Raw genomic sequence first — 19781 nt, 5'->3', positions numbered from 1 at the left:
CACACAGGATGCACAGTGAGGGGCTGCTGCTTTTGCCAGAGCTTCTCTATTTTTAGAGAGTTTTTTGTGTCAAACTTCCCCTCAGCTGATGAGCCAATGTCATCCCAAGAGCAGAGTTCTGATTCCCCCACCCTGGCAGTGTCTGGGTGTGACAAAGGCACCTCCTCACAAGGGTCACCTTTGATCGGGGCCATCGATCCCCACTGTGCCATCGAGCTGTTGGACACACAAGTTTTCATCCCAGCCCAAAGGACCAGAACAGGCTGCCCTGACCCAGGTCTGTGTGCAGGTCCTTTTTATCCATGTGTGTGGGGGGGGTTTGAAAGGGAAGTGACACAGAATCACAGCTGGCGTGGGCTGGAAGGGACCTTAAAGCTCATCCAGTCCCACCCCTGCCATGGGCTGGGGCACCTTCCACTATCCCAGGTTGCTCCAAGCCCTATCCAACCTGGCCTTGGATACTGCCAGGGATCCAAGGGGAGCCACAGCCTCAGATGCATCCTCAGACTCAGAGTATTCAGACCTGTCCTTGTGCGTTTCACCTGGAAAGTTTAAAACTGAAGGGGGGCCTGCCCTGGAAGCAGCACTAGACCAGCTCTCCTCACCCTGGGCCTGCCACGTTGTGTCTTGCTGCTCAGCTGCCCATGGTTTGTCCCCTGGCACAGATGGTGGCCGGGGTGGGCAAGTCCCCAGGGTGGCTGGGGTGGCAGTGTCACACTCACCCTCGCTGCTGAGGACCCTCACCCAGCTGCTGAGGGCTGAAGTTCCCCCACAGGACTGTGACAGTAGAAATCCCCACCTGGCACCTTGTCTGAGATGCTTTGGGGCTGCAAAAGGGGAGGTGGGGCTGTGGGTTCCAGCATCACCCTAGGGCTGGGTCCTCAGGTCCAGCCACACTTTAATCCAGCCTAAATACTGTCCGAATGTCAGCTCTGCCTCTCCCCTCCAGCCTCTCATCCCTGGTGCCTGTGCTTGTGCAGGAATTCAGGGATGCTGCTGCCTCCATCCCCTGGGAGAGGTTTGACCAAGGGAGGAGGCGCTGGAGTTCATTTGTCACTGAACAGCTGGGCCCAGCACATCTGTCTAGAGGAGGGGGGAACATGAATCCAGTCATTCAACTCATTTACTGCTGTGACTTCCTGCCAGGTTTGGGCCAAACTCAGGTTAGAGCCCGATTTTCTGCAAATTCCCTGAGGCTGGAGAATGCTGGGGCTGCAGGGGCCCTGGGCAGCCAGGAGTTCCACAGGGGGGATGGGATCCTGGCCCAGGACATGTGAATGCCAGACAGTTGCAGGGTTTTGGGTGCCAGGGTTGCTGTTTCCTGTGGCTTGGTACCATCCTGGATTTGGTGTAGTGGGAGCAGGAGGTACAACCTGGCACAGCCCATTCCTGTGGGTGCTGAGCCCACCTGCTGCAGCTCTCGGGGGTTTGATGGGGGCAGAGGGGGCTGGGCAGGTTCCTGGGTATTTTGGGGGCAGCAGAAGGGATCTGATCTCTGTCCCCTCTCCTGTAGGTCACTGCTGGGTGTTTGAAGAACTGTGATGCCCAACGGAGACACGTTTCCACATCGGCAGTGACACCTCATCCAGCTTTAGGGACAACAGCCCATCCTCACCAGAGCCCCCCTCAGCATGCCCAGGCAGCCCAAACATTCCCTGGACTCTTCCTGTGCTGCTCTCGGCCTGGGCTCTCCGTTGGGACAAATCCTCAAGGGTCATTTTGCCCCCCTCTGAACACCCCGTGGGTCACGGATGCTGCAGCCCCTCCGAAAGGCATCAGGGAGGTGACACACAGAACCCTGGAGAGGTGACACACAGGACCCTGGAGAGGTGACACACAGGACCCCAGAGAGGTGACACACAGGACCCCAGAGAGGTGACACACAGAACCCTGGAGAAGTGACACACAGAACCCCGGAGAGGTGACACACAGGATCCTGCAGAGGTGACACACAGGACCCTGCAGAGGTGACACACAGGACCCTGCAGAGGTGACACACGGGAGCTGGCAGTGACAAGCAGCGAGCGGGGCACTGGTGACTGCGAGGACCTTGGTGCTCAGGACGTCCCTGCACCCTGCTGGAGTGATGCCAGCTGCTGCTTAGCAGGAGGAAGGGATGGGGAGTGCCCCTCCTTGAGCACCCCACTGTCCCCTCCCGTGCTGGCTCCCCTGGCCCCCGGGAGCCCGCAGTGATGTGACCTGTGCTCAGCGCAGCCTCAGCCCCTTCGGGACCCTCCCCCAGCCAGCCCAGCCATGATGTGCGAGGTGATGCCCACCATCAGCGAGGGGGACCCGCTGGGGCCCCCTCAGGGCTCGGAGGCGGACGCTGACTTCGAGCAGCTGATGGTGAACATGCTGGATGAGAGGGACAAGCTGCTGGACACGCTGCGGGAGACACGCGAGACGCTCGCTGTCACCCAGAGCCGCCTGCAGGAGACGCTCCGGGAGCGGGACCAGCTCCAGAGGCAGCTGAACTCGGCACTCCCGCAGGTGAGGACCTGCCCCTGGCATGAGCAGAGCCTGCCCTGAGGCACACGAGGGACATTGGATGTGGGGTTTAGCTCACGGCTCTGGGAGGGTTGGCTCGGTGTGAGAGAGGTGACGCTGCCGCGTGGGTTGCTCCTCATGTCAACAGCAAATCCTGTCGGTTCTCTCAGGCCAAGCCACAACCAGCTCAGACAGCTCCCTTCTCCTCTGTACTGTGGGGAGGGGTGGGAGTGCAATCCCCCTGTGCACAGGGAAATGGATTTGGAGAAGGGGCAAAACCTCCCCAAGGACACCCCAGGGTGACAGCAAGGCAGAGCCTTCGCTTCCCATGGGACAGTCAGTCCATTGGGGGCCAGCACTTGGGGAGCAGATAGCACATTTCGGGCAGCAGGTCTGGCTTGCTGCCTCCAGGCAACTTCTTGGGATGTTGGGAAGTGCTGAGCCCACACTGGCACTTCAGATGGGGGCAGTAACCATTAGCAATTAACCACTCACCGTTCACCATTGACCATCCATCACTCTCCTCCCGCTGTACAGAGCAGCCCCACTCCTGCCCCTTCCCTCACCAGGAGGGCTCCTTTCCATCAGCTCCATTGCCCCCAGTGGGGCAATGGGACTTCTATGTCTCGATCTTGGTCCTGAGAGGGCACACTGGAGGCAGAGCTGGTGCAGGATGGGGACTGGGACACTCAGGGAGCAGAGGGGCAGAGGGCAGCGAGGCTGCCAGGGGTCTGTGCTCAGTGAGCAGCCCAGGGCTTGGGGAATCAGGGCTTGCCTTGGGGCTTCTGCTGGTGCTCTGCTCCTGGTTCCTCCACCTGCAGGAGCACCTCCAGGTACTCCAGAGGCCTGGACTTGATCTCATGTTCATGCCAGAAGAGGATGAGGTGGATGAGCCCAGTGTCACAGGGCTGTGCAGGATGAGTCTGAGCTGCCTACCATCCCGGTGGGTTCTTGTAGGACAGCACAGTGCCCCCAGGGCTCAGACTTGGGGGAACAGGGATTTTGGGGGACTGTTGCTCCGCTCCACTGTGGGTGTGGTGTGGGAGGAGCCCAACACCGAAGGGAAGCAGGAGGCTTCGAATGTTTGTATCTGTTCTCACTCTGCAGTGCTGAAACCTGAGATCCTCCTTGCCTGGGTGTTGGGGTTTGGAGCACCTTGGAGAGATGGGAAATGGGTCAAAACTGGTGGCACAAGCTAGGACAGAGCTTGGGCTGTTGGCTGGCCAGCTCTCTGCATCCCTGCGTTCTCTGGATGGAGGGAAGCAGCTTGGGAAGAGCTGCTCCGTACACAGAGCAGGGCTGGTCCTGCCTCTGCCCAAGCTGCTGAGAGCAGAACACCCAACAGTGCTTCCCAGGAGTTCCTGGGGTCCCTATGGATGAGTTTCTCCCTTCCTGAGAGAGGTTTTGAGACGTACCCAGGTGGTTGGGTGCATCCAGTGCCACCACCACCCGCTGGGGGCTCGGTCCCTCTGCTCCCCGCTCCGGAGAGAGCAAGCCAGGTCACCCTGACGCTCTGCCCGCCCCGCCGCAGCCTCCCGGATTAAGGGATGCGCGGATTTAGCCTCCGCTCCCGCTCCGGGGACGGACCCTCGGAGCCTCGGGGTGTGCTCGGAGCAATCTGGGTCAGCCCACAGGGACCCGCTGGCAGCGCCGTGCCCACGACCCGCCGGGTGCCTGGCCGGGGCCACCTCCGGCCCTGGGATGTGACTGGGGGCATCCCATGGGGAATTCCCCGGAGCTCCTGCTGCCTCCTGCGGTCCCTGCCCGGGCAGGGGGCTCTGTGCCCGGGCACGGTGGCCCCCGGTGCCCCCCGTGCTCGCCTCTGGACATGAGGGCTCGGCATGAACACGGGAAGCAAATCCAAAGGTGCTCGCCTGCCCAATGGGATTGATCCCAGCATGTGCATGTACCAGGTAAGTGGGACTGGGACGCGCGGGCCTCTCCCCAAGGCACTGTGTGGGGGCACCCATGGGTCTGTCCCATCCTCTTCCTCCTTCTCTGTGAGCTCTTTTGCCCAGGAGCTTCCTGCAATCTCGGACCCCATTGGGATGGGATGCAAGCTGGATTGTTGGGAGAACCCCTTCTTTGAGGGCAGGATTGGGCACCCAGGCTCATCAGTAGTGTCCCCTGGGTGCAGCCAGGCAGGGGGATGCACTGCCTGGTGAGGCTGGGGTGGGTGGCAGCTGGGGATGTGGCACTCTGCACCCTCTCAGGACACAGTGGCAGCTGGATGCTGCTGTGTCAGCACGGGATCCAAAGGGACAGGCTGGGAATATGTGTCTGGTGTGGATCCAGGCGTGGGGCAGGCAGGGGATGTGCCTGTCCAGGGCAAACCTCTTGGCAGGGATGCTCCAGGGATGCTCCTGCCTATAGCTCCCATTCCCCCTTGCCTGTGCTGCGTGGCTGAGCCATCCCACCCCCAGCACATGGGGGCATCCCTCAGCCCCCAAAAGGCAGAACAGGGCGATTTCCTGGGGAGACTAAGCTGCCTTAATGCTTCTTACATGATTTATTTATTCATGTGGGAGTGCTGAATGTGAATTAATCGGGCTGAAAGCTCCAGCTCCAGCCCCCCTGCCCTCCCTGTTCTGCAGGGAATTCGTGGCCGAGGACCAAGCCCTGAGCGTGCTCTGGGTGCTCTCAGCAGCCCCCCGAGGCCCTGGCTTTGCTCCCACCTCCCTCCTGCCCAGTCCCCCAGCTCAGTTTCTCCTGGGTGCAGGTGGCACCAGGGGATGTGGCACTCAGGGCTCTGGGTGTATCCAGATGTGTCCCCAGTGCAGGGTCCTGTGCGGGATGCAGCTCCTCCCTGTCCTGCCATGGCTCGGGGGTTTGGCAGGAGTCCCTGTCCCAGCTGTGTCAGGGGGAGAACAGGCTCCCAAATTTCACAGGGCTGAGGGTGAGGGCTGCAGGCTGCCACTGGCCACAGGAACCTCCTGCAGTTTCTCCTTCCGTGAAGCTCTGGTGCGCCTTCGCTGCCTCTTGGGGCTGCCTGGAGAGCTGAGATCGGGCTTTTTTGGGATGAGCAGACCCCCTAAGATTCCCCAAACTCCCTGGAAGTCCCCCAGGAGCTGGAGAAGGTCCTGACATCAAACAATCAAAGTATATCTTGAGTTAACTTGCAAAGACCAGCAGCTAAATGGGAACCTCAGCAGCCCCAGGTGGGGGAAAACACCCACTGGGAAAGACCTTAAAGCATCTCCAGATTTTGGGGAAGGATGGAGGGATCTGGCAGCTGTGTGGAAAACTGCTGGAGCTGGTTGTGCTCCCACAAGACTGGGATGCTGAGGTGTTTGATTCCTGCTCTCCTGGCTGCACAGTGCTCTTCCCTGAGCAATCCCAGGTGGAAATACACATCCTGATGAAGGGAGGACACCGATTCCCCATGGATGGTCTCGCAGAGCCCCAGTGTTGTACCCAGGAGGCCTGGGAGGTGCCGGTGCCCAGCACTGGGGGTGGGTGATGGTCGAAGCCTTGGGTTTACCCAGCAGGATTTAATCTGTGTAATCCCATGCTACAACTGCCGGGGTTGTGTTTATCTCCTCGGCTCTGATTTGGGGCTTTCTCCTCGTTCTGCTCCACTCCTGGGACACAAGGAGAAGTGGGGTGACGTGGCTGCCAGCACGGGCAGACGATGGATGGGGCTCTGGCCCTCGCGTGCCGAGTCAGCAGCGCTGATTTCCTGGCACGGGCATCCTTCCCACACATCCCCCACCGCTCCCGTCAGGAGCAATCACTCCAATTAGGGGCTTTAAAATGCCATTAATCCTACAGCTGGAGCCGGTTTGTCCCCAGGCTCGGGTGCATTGGAGCAGCAGCCACGCTCCTGCCACAAACAGGGAATTTTTCTGGCTGGGGTGTGATCCTGCTGCATCCCTGTCTGTGCTGCGGACGGCACCGGGGAACACCAGGGGGCCCTGGCCGAGGGCTTCAGCATTTCAGCTTTGCCGTGCTACAGGAGCTCCTTGGAGCTTCTTAAACCTCTCCTTGCTCTTCCAGCCATCTCCATGCTGCTGGTTTGTGGCCTCCCTCCAGCTCTTCCCTGTGCCTTCCCCACTGATGCAGGCAAGGAGGAAAACCCCAAACCCCCAACGTGCCTGGTGCTGACTGAAGATCCAAGTCCCAGTCCACAACATCCCACTTCAATACCTTGTGTGCTGCTCCAGGTCTCCCTCCCTGCTCTGACAGTGTAAACAGAATCCCTCCATCCTGCTCCATTCCTCCATCCTGCTCCATCCCTCCATCCTGCTCCTTCCCTCCATCCTGCTCCATCCTGCTCCATCCCTCCATCCTTCCCCCCATCCTGCTCCATCCTGCTCCATCCTGCTCCATTCCTCCATCCTGCTCCATCCCTCCATCCTGCTCCTTCCCTCCATCCTGCTCCATCCTGCTCCATCCCTCCATCCTTCCCTCCATCCTGCTCCATCCCTCCATCCTGCTCCATCCCTCCATCCTTCCCTCCATCCTGCTCCATCCCTCCATCCTGCTCCTTCCCTCCATCCTGCTCCATCCCTCCATCCTGCTCCATCCCTCCATCCTGCTCCATCCTGCTCCATCCTGCTCCATCCCTCCATCCTTCCCTCCATCCTGCTCCATCCCTCCATCCTGCTCCATCCCTCCATCCTGCTCCATCCTGCTCCATCCCTCCATCCTTCCCTCCATCCTGCTCCATCCCTCCATCCTGCTCCATCCCTCCATCCTTCCCTCCATCTTGCTCCTTCCCTCCATCCTGCTCCATCCCTCCAGCCTGCTCCCTCTCACCCCAAGTCTCAGGGCCAAGCCCAGTCAGTTGCACGGTGGAGGTTTGGTTTTAATCCAAACTGGCCCCTTCCTGGACTGCTGGGCTTCCTGCACAGCTCCTGGGGACTCCCAGGCTGTGTCTCGTTGTCCACCCTTTGATTGGAGATCAGGCACCTCTCCTTCACTTTCTAATCTGTTTATAGGTGTCCCTGCTTAGTCCCACAGCTTATCAGAGCTGGGCAGGCGCCTCTGCCTCGCCTGGGAGACTCCCAGCCATGGCCAGGGCAGAGGAAAATCGTCTGGATCCTCTTTATCTCCATTTTGCTGGGATGGAGGGCCATGGCACATGTGTGGATGGGGGTGGAGGCTGCACTCCACAGTGTGCCACTGCAGCCAGGAGCTGGGGACAGCTTGTCATGGTCCCCAACTCGCCTGGTGCCCACCAGTGATCCAGAGCAAGGTGGCAGCGCTGGCATCTGGCTGAGGGAGGTGGCTGCAGGCGGGTGCTGGAATGTTTTATTCCTATTTTTTATTCTGAAGGCATCACACTCAGGCCGTGTACTCGGCTGACCTCGCTGCTGGCCTGGCTCGCCGCAGGGCTGTTGCTATTTTTGATGTAAATGTTCATTTTTGCAGCCTTTCCCCGAGGGGGGACAGTTTCCGAGGGCTCTTAGATTTGCCATGGGATGCTGCAGGCCTGGCACGGGATGTGGGCCACAGAGCACAGGATGCAGCCAGCATCCTGTCGGGATGGAGGGCTCGGAGAGGAGCTGCCCTGGGGGAGGGCTGGCGGGAGCTCTGTGCTGTGCCCACCCCTGGCTATGACCCGCTGACCGCGTGTGCGCCGGGCTGGCCACAGCCGGGGCTGCCTCTCTCTCCAGAGGATTTGCTCCCTTTTAATCCCCTCTTTCAGCATGAAATCCTGATTGCGGGAGCGTCTGTACAGCCTGGCCAGCACAGCGAGGGGATGCGGGGAGAGGAGGCTGAGTGCTGGCGGTCACTGTCCCCAGCGCTGGCAATCTCTGTCCCCAGCGCTGGCCATCTCTGTCCCCAGCACTGGCCATCTCTGTCCCCAGCGCTGGCCATCTCTGTCCCCAGCACTGGCAATCTCTGTCCCCAGCACTGGCCATCTCTGTCCCCAGCGCTGGCCATCTCTGTCCCCAGCACTGGCCATCTCTGTCCCCAGCGCTGGCCATCTCTGTCCCCAGCGCTGGCCATCTCTGTCCCCAGCGCTGGCCATCTCTGTCCTCTAGCTGCCTCCAATGCCTCGTCCCACCCATCCCACGCTGCCCTGCGCTGTTCACTCCAGTGGGAAGAACATCCATGTCCACATCCGTGCCCCCTGCCAGCCACGGGGCAGAGCCAGAGGTTTCCACCTGTGCAGATCCAGGGGCTTTGGATCCGCAGGGTCCTGCCCTGGTGCTGGAAGAGCCCAGAGCTGATGCGTCCCCCACATTTACAGCTCGGGCTGCTGGAAGACATTCCCGGGGCCATCCCGGCTGCCAGGATGCTTTTCCCGAGCTCCTGGAGCCCTGCCGCCTGTCTCTTGGCGTATTGAGGGACTGGTGGAGTGACAGATCCCTAAATCTGAGGCGATGCACAGGCACCTCTCTGGCACATCTCCCTGCCGCTCTCTGCTCGCCGGTATTCCCGGCCCGGCTCTAATCCGCAGGGATGCTCGGGAGCTGCTGGCAGCGCTTGCATAACCCGCGGAACGCGCACGTGTGTGCGGCCGGGCTGTGCCGAGCCCGAGCCCGATCCCGATCCCGATCCCGCCGGGATCCCACCCCGATCCCAGCGCCGGGGAGAGCCCGGCTCCGGGAAGGGCTGCGCTGGCACGGCGGGGCCCCGGTGCAGCTGGACCTGCCGAGGGTTCCCTGTGCTCTGGGGGCTGTGGGATGTGGCATGGCAGAGGTTGGTGACGAGGTTTGGGGCGTTGTGACAGATTTGGGGGAAAACTGGTGGGGAGAAGGGTGATCCCAGGGCTGGAGGGATCCCTGAGGAAGGGATGGGGACAGGGGTGATCCCAGATTGGAGTGGTCCCTAAGAAGGGATGGGAAGAGGGATAACTGCAGGGCTGGAGTGGTCTCTGGGGAACGGATGGGGCAGGAGTGGGTCTGGGAAGGAACTGGGGACCTCAGGCCCTGGGGCAATGCCAGAGCAGGAATTTTGGAGCAGGGATGTGGAGCAGGGGTGTGGGGTGGCAGCGGCCTGAGGCAGGTGACAGGCAGGAAAGCAGCTGCTTATGGGGACAGCGGCTCTTTCCCTTCCCCCTCACTGCGACCTGCTCGGCTCCTGTCCCAGGCTACAAACCCCACCAGTGAGACAGGTTTGATGTGGGAAGGGAGAGGGAAAACCTGGCTGGGGCAGACAGAAGCAAAAGCTCCGGATTTCTCGGAGCTTCAGCTGTTGCAGGAGGTTTCACTCAGAGCTGAGCAGAGCATTTGGTTCTGCCTAAGCCTTAGTGCTTTGCTTCGGTTTGAAGGGGTTTTATTTGCTAAACCTGGAAATTAAAGTGAAAAAGAATTTCATGCTGTAAAACAGCTCTCAGCCCCCTCTTGAAATTTGGTTTGTTAATGCTCCATCAAATCCTTCTCAGCTTCTTCTGAAATCCTTTGGCTTTTAAAATTCTTCCCAACAACACTGAACCTGGTGTGAATTCATGGCGCGTTCCCACATTTGCATTTCACACCCTAAGAAAACCTCGCTTGGGCCTGGCACCACTGAAGAGCAACTGGGAGCAACGGGAGGTGCTCCTGGGCTCACCCAGGTGCCTGGGTTTCATTTTCTAAGGGAAAGTGAACCCTCCTTCGTCCGAGGGACTTCAAAGCGAGTTTCCCGTCCCCTCCAACACAGCCACAAGTGTGATTGTGGTTTTCATCCTGTCCCGAGGGATGTGCTGGGTGTGCAGCATTCCTTTGGCATTGCTCTGGGCGTGGCTCTTCCTTGCTGGCTGTCACATCCCTGGAGGGAGCGGTGGCAGCAGCAAGAGCTGGTGGCACCTGGCACATCTCCTGCTGTGCCCCATCCCTCTCAGCTGGGATTTGGGACCTGGGGGTGCCCCGGAGGCAGCTCACTGGGGCTCCACATGCTGGACTGGGGCAGCAACCTCTTTCTTTCGGAAGGAAGTTTTGGATTATTCCAGGTCCTGAGGTCATGGCAGAGGCTGTCTGAGGGCCAGGGGACTCATCCTAGCCGGCTGTGGCTTTGTGGTGAGTTTTAGCCTGATGGGAGGCTCCAAGGTGGGAGCTGCGTCCAGGGCACAGTGGGAATGGGAACGTGCTGGTGGCCTTGACTGGGATGCTTTAAATGCCATCGAGCACCTCTGCAGCTCCTTGTGTCATTGGACATCAAACCAAGTGGGATAAATCTTGAGATGCTGTGTTCTCCTTGTCCAAAGCATGAGGGAAGCCAGGAATAAATCCCCTCCTGGCCTGGCTGTGCCTCTCCACCAGTTTCTCCACGTTCCCCTCGGTGTTACGGTGTCTCCCTGGTTGGGTTTGGATGGGAAATGCTGTGCTGGAGGTCCGGCAGTGGGGCTGGGATGCTGGCTCCATCCCAGCCGCTGTCCCCGCTCACGGCCCGCCCTGCTCTCTGCAGGAGTTTGCGACGCTGACGCGGGAGCTCAGCGCCTGCCGGGAGCAGCTCCTGGAGAGGGAGGAGGAGATCTCGGAGCTGAAAGCCGAGCGCAACAACACCCGGGTAAGCCTGCAGACCCTGCTGGCAGGCCCTCGGTCCTGGGACTGTGGGACACCAGGGGCTGCTGGCCCATCCTGCCAGTGACAGCCCCTGTCTCGCCCCCCTGCAGCTCCTGCTGGAGCACCTGGAGTGCCTGGTGTCACGGCATGAGCGCTCCCTCAGGATGACGGTGGTCAAGCGCCAGGCCCAGTCGCCATCCGGGGTGTCCAGTGAGGTCGAGGTGCTCAAGGCACTCAAGTCACTCTTTGAGCATCACAAGGCGCTGGATGAAAAGGTGGGAAAGCTGCTGGGACCTCTCCTTCTCCCAACCCTCCTCTCTCTGCCTGCCACTTTGTGTTGTTAAGGTGACATGGGGGCCCTCAGCAGGAGTGTCTTGGATATCCCAAAGCTGCATTGAGGAGCTGCTGGGGCTGCCCAGTGCATGCTCTGGGTTTGAGACTGTCAGGAGAGGGAACTCCCCCAGGTCACTCTCGGTGTGGTGGCATTTGGCACCCTGGCTCAGTCTTTGCTGTGCCTCCTCATTCATTCACCTCAAGCATCTCCTTCCCCTGCTAGGAGACCTCCCCAGGCTATCCTGGCAATAGATCTCCAAGAATTGGCCCAGGCTGTTGTCTCCAACGCAGTTTCACTCTCGGCTGTGATGGGCTGGATGATCCTGGACCTGTGAATCCACCTGAGCCTGGCTGTCAGCCCAACAAACAGGCCTGGGAGCATGCCTAAATCCTGGACACCCTCATCCCAGATAAATAACAGCCTTTCCCATTGTTTCACCCACCCACAGGTGAGGGAACGCCTTCGAGCAGCCCTGGAGCGAGTGGCCACCTTGGAGGAGCAGCTGGTGGATGCCCATCGGCAGGTAAGGGAACCTGCTGGGCTGGGAATGCTCCCCACTACCTTTGGGAATTCATGTGGTATTTGCATCTGGTCGGGTTTGATGTAAGGCTTTTGTTCTAAAATTGCTGTTTACTTGAAGGTTTGTCTGTATTTAAGGAAACCTTGTAAATATTCTGTAAACCTTTTGTCTCGCAGGTGACATTTCCCTGCTGTTTGCTGTTTGAAATTCATGTCACTGACAAAAACAATCTGAATCTGAATCATCCCAGGGGAATGAGGGTGACTTGGGACTTGCCCTGATTTGGCAGAGACCCAAACCACACTGCTTCAAGCACCTCATCTTGCATCCCCCATCTCCTTCCCTGCTGGAGTCCTGGGGTTGGGACTTCGCTGTCTCCAACCTCCAGCCATGGTCATCTCAGAATCCCAGAATCCCAGACTCATTTGGGTTTGAAGGGACCTTAAAGCTCATCCAGTCCCACCCCCTGCCATGGGCAGGGCCACCTTCCAGTATCCAAGGGTGCCCCAAGCTCTGTCCAACCTGGCCTTGGACACTTCCAGGGATAAGTTTTCTTGAATAGACGTGAACTCTGTTTTCCTTCCTGGAGTTTGTGCGCAGCCACTACTCCGAAAAGGAAAGAGCCATTCCTACAGCCTCTGCCAGCCAACTTTTGCTCCTCTTTCCAGTTCCCAGGATAAGTCTCATGGTATTTCCCAGGCTCCCAGGCCCCTCTCCTTGCGGGGACCATTCCCTATCCTCCCTCACCAGAGCAGGACACGGTGCCAGTTTATGCCCTGCTCCTGCTGCACTGGGTTCGGGATCTGTCTGGCTGTAAACCAGTGAAATGAACTGGGAGGAAGCCCTGGGGTCCAGGGTTCACCAGGAAAACCTCGCTCAGTGCTGATCCTTCCCAGCATCTCTGACTTGCTTTCTCTTAGAATCACGGAATCATTAAGGCTAGAAAAGCCCCCTTTGACCAAACACCCTCATGCCCACTGAACAATATTGTGAAGTTCCTCATCTGCTTGTTTTTTGAACACTTCCAGGGATGGTGACTCCACCACTGCCCTGGGTGGCTGTGCCAGGGCCTGACCACCCTTTCCATGAAGAAATTTTTTCCTGATTTCCAACCTGAACCTCCCCTGGCCCAGCCTGAGGCCGTTCCCTCTCCTCCTGTCCCTGTTCCCTGGCAGCAGAGCCCGACCCCCCCGGCTGCCCCCTCCTGTCAGGGACTTGTGCAGAGCCACAGGGTCCCCCCTGAGCCTCCTTTTCTCCAGCCTGAGCCCCTTTCCCAGCTCCCTCAGCCGCTCCTGGTGCTCCAGCCCCTTCCCCAGCTCCGCTCCCTTCCCTGGACGTGCTCCAGCCCCTCAATGTCCTTCCTGAATTGAGGTACCCAGAGGTGTCCCCAGGATTCCAGGTGTGACCCCAGCAGTGCCAGCTCTGGGCTGTTCCTCCCCTGCTCCCTGCGGTGCCCCTGGCCACAAGCAGGGCTCTGGCAGGGAGCCGGTGCAGCCCTGGGTGCAGCAGGACTGGCCTCAGCTGTGGCTGGCCCGGGTGTCTCCTGCTGTGTCCCACTGCTGTGTCCCTGTGCCCGTGCAGGTGGCAGCTCTGCAGCAAGGCTCTGCCCGCGAGCCCGCCGTGGGCGAGCGCGATGAGAGGGAGCCCAAGGAGCCAGCACCGAAGCTTCCCTGGAAGGTGAGAGCCCTGCAAACCCCTGCTCTGACCCTGCTCAGTGAGGCTGTCATTTCTCCCACCTCCTTATTGCTGGCTCCTGGATGCTGAAAACCTTTTTCCCTCTCCCCTGGGTCCGGCCCCATGGGAAATGCCCCTCCTGGTGGATACAGGCCATTTCTGAGCAGGGGGAGTTCGTGCTCGGGTGCTCCAAAGAGTTCTGCTTCCCAGAGACCACAGAATGGTTTGTATGGGAAGAGAGGCTATTTTAAAGGCTATTTTCTTCCAAGCCCCACCAGGGGCAGGGACACCTTCCACCAGATGCTCTGGGAAGCCCTCAGCCATCCCTATTCCATCATTCCTGTAAGAAGCCCCATCCCTGGCTTGTGGAGGCTGTTGATGGAGGTCCCAGAGCACCCCGTCTCCACTTCCACCCCCTCACCGAGTCCCTGCAGGGCCACATTCTCACTTTGAGTGGCTGCAGGCAATGCCACAACCCAGGAGCTTTGGAGCATCCCGACATCCACCTCCCTCTCTGGTGCCTTGCAGCGTCTCTCCAATGGCTCCGTGCACCCGGATGACGAGGCCGGGCGGGTGGTGGAGCTGCAGGAGCTCCTGGAGAAGCAGAATTTTGAAGTGGTTCAGGCCAAGGAGCGAATCTCTGCCTTGGCTGCCAGCGTGGCTGAGCTGGAGGAGGATCTGGGCACCGCCAGGAAGGATCTGATCAAATCTGAAGAGATGAGCAGCAAGTACCAGAGGGACCTCAGAGAGGTGAGTCCCTGTCCCCCTGCACTGCCCAGCCTGGGGCAGGACCTCACAGCAGCTTGCACTGGGCTGGGAAGGGATTGGAACTCCTGTTGTGTGCAGGGTGTTCCCTAAAAGAGGCCACTGCCTTTGGGAAACTGTCCCCAAGTCCACCAGCCAGGCTTCCCTGAGGTTACAGACAGGCTCTCAGGTGTGCTGACACCTGGGGCAGTGACCTGTGTCCTCTCTGGGTTTTCCTGTAATAGTTTGACTCTCCCTTTATCACTGTGCCATTCTGCTGTCCCTCATCCCTGTGTCAGGGGGGGTTTCACACTCCTTGGCCTCGGGGTGTCCCAGGCTTGAAGGACCTGGGTGGCCCTGCTGTTCCCAAAATGCTGTCACAGAGCAGGGTGTGACAGCCCCATGGCTCCCCCAGGCCCTGGCACAGAAGGAGGACATGGAGGAGAGGATCACCACGCTGGAGAAACGGTACCTGGCAGCCCAGCGAGAGGCCACCTCCATCCACGACCTCAACGACAAACTGGAGAACGAGTTGGCCAACAAGGAGTCCCTGCACCGCCAGGTACCGAAGCTGGGCCCAAAGCGTCCCCCTGCCACGGGGAGCTGGGGGCAGAAGGGGGTGCTGGGGGTGGGAGGTGCCGAGCACCCACCCCGCTGTCCCGCAGTGCGAGGAGAAGGCCCGGCACCTGCAGGAGCTGCTGGAGCTGGCGGAGCAGAAGCTGCAGCAGACAATGAGAAAGGCAGAGACGCTGCCCGAGGTGGAAGCAGAGCTGGCCCAGCGCATTGCTGCGCTCACCAAGGCAAGTGGCAGGGGTGGGAGCTGGAGGGGACATCAGAGACCAGAGGGGAGGGGAGGGAAGGGACTGGAGAAGGAGGGCAGGGATGGGAGCTGGAGGGCAGTGCTGGGACCGGAGGAGGATCTGGGTCTCGCCACCCCCTGCAGCGATGGAGCCCCTGGCAGCACAAGGCAGCCCACTCTCCTTGCCAGCTGCTGCCTCTCTGTGCCCTGCCGTCCCCACTGCTGCAGGGACAAGGCACTGCCTTTAAAGCTCTCGCTGTGTCCTGCACATGTGGGGTTTGCTCCCTTCCCTTGGCCCCTTTCTCCAAGGCAGGGATGGCCCTGTCGGTGTGGGTGCCCTTTGGCTTGTGTGAGCCCACTCCAGGATGAGAAGGAAGCACCAGGCTGGATGTAGGAGGGGGCAGGCCTGGAGGGAGGGATGGATGCGGCCATCCCTGCCCTTCCTGGGTTCTGGAATGGTGTTTAGTCCCTCACAGAGCACCTCCAGCTCCTGTCACTGTGCCAGCCAGGGCTGGTTTGGGCTCACAGGGAGCCCTGGCAGGGATGCAGGCAGTGGGAGAGAGCCCAGCATCCCAGGAAGGACTGAGATGCAGAGATGGACACAGGGATGCAGCAGGGCCCTCATGGTTTTTGGGAGCATCATTCAAGAAGGCTGCTCTGCTTTTCCCAGGCAGAAGAGAGGCACGGGAGCATCGAGGAGCACCTCCGGCAGCTGGAGACTCAGCTGGAGGAGAAGAACCAGGAGCTGGCCAGGGTGAGTCCTGATCCTTGCCTTGGTGCCTGGGTACCTGGGCACACCTGGGCTGCTGTTCAGGAGCAGAATGGGAGAGCAGCCTGGTTAATCCTTTCCCATCCAGGATCACTTAAACTTGAGCCACCCAGGAGCTCATGGCACCCTGCTGTGGTTTCCCCTTTCCCAGACATCCAAGACTTGCTGTTAATGTTCCACACCCACTCCTCTCCCAGCATCAACCCCTGGGGCAAGCTGGGACCCCAAATGCAGGGTGGAAGGAGAGGCTCCAGCAGCTCTTCCCCCAAGCCTGGATCAGCAGGATGAAAAGGGCAAGGAAGCTGAGCTGCTGTGGCCTGGGCTGCACAGTCCCTTCTGTGCTTCTCAGCCAGGGGCTGGGCTGTCCATGCAGGAGCCCATTTCTCGGGTCACCCAGCTGACATTATGGATGTGCCCCTGGGGAAGCCCCCAGAGGTTTTTCCCTAGCACAGATATTTGAAAATCCAGAGGTTCAGTATCCGTTGGGGTCTGGAAGGTGCCCCCAGTGTGGATATTCCTGGCAGATACACAGGAGGATCTGTGTTGAGGGGCAGGCACACATGATCTCCCTAAATCCTGTCCCCTCCTGTTCATCCCTGGCTGGGAGGTGGCAGAGAGCAGCAGAGCCACCACAGAGGGTCCAACCAGTGCTGCAAGAGGTGGATTTGTCCCCAAAAGCTGGGCCTGGTGGGCCAGCTCTGACATCTGACAGCACAGCAGGCACAGGATGGCAGGAGGGCACTGAGCCCCGTGGATGTGACACGGATGTCACTGTGTCTGTCCCAGGCCCGCCAGCGGGAGAAGATGAACGAGGAGCACAACAAGCGGCTCTCGGACACCGTGGATCGGCTGCTGAGCGAGTCCAATGAGCGGCTGCAGCTGCACCTCAAGGAGAGGATGGCAGCCTTGGAGGAGAAGGTAGCGCCTGGGGGAGGGTCCTCTGGGGGTTGAGGGGTCTGCAGCCCCTCCGTACCTCCTCCAGCCATGGCCCAGGGCTGGAAGTGCCTGTGCAGGGCTGGAGAAATGGTAACATGCAGGACATGGGTGTGCTGGGGCTGGTGGAGCACAGGGAGCTGCTCCGGTCGCCTGGACCAGAGAGACCCCCTCCCCAGCACGTCCCACAGCAGCAGGATTTGTCCTGCTCCGTTCCCTCACCTCCCTGTGTCTCTGCCAGAGCAGCCCCGATGCCACCTGTGCCCAGCATCCCGACTGCATTTTGCAGGAAAAAATGCAGTGTTCATCCTGTCCCAGTGCCCATCCCTCCACGTGCTGCCTTAAAACCTTCCTGCCCCCAGGTCCAGACTGACTTCCCTTCTCCGAGCCAGGGCAGTGTCCATGAGCAGCTCCCACCCGACTCCTGGGGAGCTGGGTTTCCCTGGAGGAGCTGCCTGTGGCTGCCTCGGTGTGAATGGAATGAACTGGGAGCAGCTGCTTCCAAGCGAGGATCCACCCGCAGTGCCCGTGGGAGGTCAGGCCTTGGTGATTCAGCTCTCTCGGGGTTCCTGCCCTCAGCTGCTGCCTCCAGGGCTGGCTCTGGCCCCTCGCTGCTCTGCTCCTCCTGTCCCCAACCAAATGTGGCTGTGCCAGCGTGTCCAGTCATTCAGCACATCAGTCTGGATAAAGAGCAGGACCCAACCTGCCAGGATGAGTCCAAATCCCACCCCAGCAAGCAGCAGGGATCACAGTGGTGACGCCTTGTGAAGGGCATTGCCTGCTCCCCAGTTTTGTGCCGGCACTGGCCCACCCTGAGAGTTTCTCCAGGTCTTTCATACACAAAAATGATCCTGTTTGGCTGCCAGCACTTCCCAAAAATGAGTACTAGTTCAGGCAGTTACAAACTCTCCAGGGGAGGTTTAGATTAGATATTAGGAAAAAAAATTTCAAGGAAAGAATTATAGCATTAGAGTAGTCTGCCTAGGACAGTGGTGGAGTCACCATCCCTGGAAGTGTTCCAAAAACATGGATGTGACACTTGGGGTCATGGTTTAGCTGTGAACACAGCAGTGCTGGGGGGAATGGTTGGGCTCAGTCTTAGAGGGCTTTTCCAACCTTAACAATCCCGTGATTCTGTGATTCTATAAGCACATCTCCTTTCCCTCCTGCCTGCTCCCTAGCTTAGATATAAGGGACCTTTTTCCCCTTGATCCAGCTCCTCGAGGAGGTTTCTTCTCTCAGACATATTTCCTAACCTTCAAGCCCTGTCCATCAAATCCCTCATTGCCCTCCACGGCCATGCCCGGCCCTGGAGCGGGGCAGGGGTTGAGCTGTGACCACCCTGCTCGAGAAGCAGGAGCTTTGCAGAGGGGACCTGTGCACAGGCAGGTGAGGAATAGCCCAGGGAGCCTCTTCCAGGTGTTCACCACACGGGAATTCCACACTGGCCATTCCTGGGAGGCCGCACGGCCGTTTCCTAAACGGTCTCTCTTTTTCTTTCCTGTTTTTGTTCCCTTTTATTTGGTTTTTCTTAAAGAATACGTTGTTACAAGAGCTGGAAAATACCCAAAAGCAGATAGAGGAACACCAGCATGACAAGGTAAATGCGGCTGCAGGGACCTGCCCCAGTGACAGCGCTGCCTTCACTCCCAGCCCCCAGCCAGGGGCACTTGCTTCTCCTAAAATGCCCCAGTTTGGGAGGAGCTGGGATCCCAGAGCACCTGGCAGCAGGAGGCCGCACACTCACCCACGCAGTAGCTGGATGGAAGCTGCCACGCCCCTCCCCGGAGAGCCCCAGCTCAGTTCCCCACCCAGGCATGTTGGGTCCCACCTCCCTGTTCCTGTCACACTCAGCCATCCCTGAGCCCACTGGGGACAGTGGCGAGGCCGGGGTGGCTTCACCCGTGTGTAGAGGAGGGCTCAGGCAGCCACGTTCCCTTGGCCCCTGAGGCTTCCTCAGAGGGAGGGAGATCTGCCCCATGCCCAGCTTGCAGAGGCCCCGTAGGCCTTCACAGCCTGCTCTCAGATAAAGCATCTCAGGAGGGTCTGCATGAACCCCTGGTGGCCTTGCTGAAAGCTGGAGGGACGCAGCTTTGTGGAGCAACGGGAGCTTTTGGGATGTGCCCCTTTTGGGATGTGCCCCTTTTGAGATGTGCTCCTTTTGGGATGTGCCCCTTTTGGGATGTGCCCCGTGTCTCACGCGTGGTTTGGGGGATCAGGGGCTGCTTTCCCACTTGCCTGTGGGGAGGACGTGTGCTTATTCCTTGTGCTTCCCAGCCTGGCTGCTCAGGCCTGAGCAGGGCAGAGCCTGGGGACTCACTGGCACTGCTGGCACTTTGCCCAGCCTGGCTCAGCCTGTTTGTCCCCCAGACTGGACCCTGCTGTGCCCAGGAGATCCCTTCTCCCCTCCCTCCCTCCCTGTCCATCCACAGCCTCCCCCTGGCATCTCCCAGCACTGGGTGCAGGCACAGCTTCCCCGTGGGGATGGGGCTGGGAGCAGGAGGGACAGGGCCAGCAGCAATTTTGGCTGGGGGTCCCTCACAGCTGGTCCCTTGCCAAGGGAGCACACACGTGCAGTCTGGAGCAGAACCAGAGCACCCAAGTGGCACCTGTTTTCCTTTGTCTCCCAAAGCAGCTTCCCTTGAGCACCTGTGTCTGTCTGTCCTGACTCCCCCTCCCCAGCACCCTCACTCCCTGTGCCTGCATGAGCTGTTTCTTTACTGATGTGGCCAAGATGCTTTAACCTGGGCTGGGGATCTGTAAAGGGAATGTCAACGTGGGAATAGCCAAGGATGTGGATTGCCCCAAACCTGGCAGCTCTCCAGAGCAAACCCAAGCCCTGCCTGTCTCATCCCCCAAACAGCGGCGTTTGTCCGACGAGATCGACAAGCTGAGGCTGGAGGTGGATCAGCTCAAGACCAGGAGTGGGACGTTTGTGGAGAGTGTGCACAGCAGGTAAGAGCTGGGGCACCCCTGCCTTTGGGGGCAGTTTGCTTTGCAGACCCCAGAGTGCTGTTGGCATTGGGTGTTTCTGGTGCCCCCAAGCTTCAGTGCTGGGCTGCAGGGTCCTCACAGCAGGGTCAGCT

General features: G+C 59.6%; 1 protein-coding gene across 1 annotated transcript in view; it reads left to right on the top strand.

Annotated features, from left to right (window-relative positions):
• Positions 1-1976: 1976 nt before the first annotated feature.
• Positions 1977-19781, top strand: part of PPFIA4 (PTPRF interacting protein alpha 4) — a 34586-nt gene continuing 16781 nt past the window's right edge. Inside the window, exons 1-12 of the mRNA XM_068995898.1 lie at positions 1977-2490; positions 10825-10926; positions 11033-11197; positions 11705-11779; positions 13358-13453; positions 13979-14200; positions 14610-14756; positions 14860-14998; positions 15668-15747; positions 16549-16680; positions 18233-18295; positions 19559-19650. Coding sequence (XP_068851999.1) covers positions 2254-2490; positions 10825-10926; positions 11033-11197; positions 11705-11779; positions 13358-13453; positions 13979-14200; positions 14610-14756; positions 14860-14998; positions 15668-15747; positions 16549-16680; positions 18233-18295; positions 19559-19650 — 1550 coding nt within the window. The 5' untranslated portion in view covers positions 1977-2253. The remainder of the gene's footprint in view (positions 2491-10824; positions 10927-11032; positions 11198-11704; positions 11780-13357; positions 13454-13978; positions 14201-14609; positions 14757-14859; positions 14999-15667; positions 15748-16548; positions 16681-18232; positions 18296-19558; positions 19651-19781) is intronic.

Source organism: Aphelocoma coerulescens, chromosome 26, assembly GCF_041296385.1.
Source record: "Aphelocoma coerulescens isolate FSJ_1873_10779 chromosome 26, UR_Acoe_1.0, whole genome shotgun sequence".
Lineage (NCBI taxonomy): Eukaryota > Metazoa > Chordata > Aves > Passeriformes > Corvidae > Aphelocoma > Aphelocoma coerulescens.
This window is presented reverse-complemented; position numbering and strand designations above follow the sequence as displayed.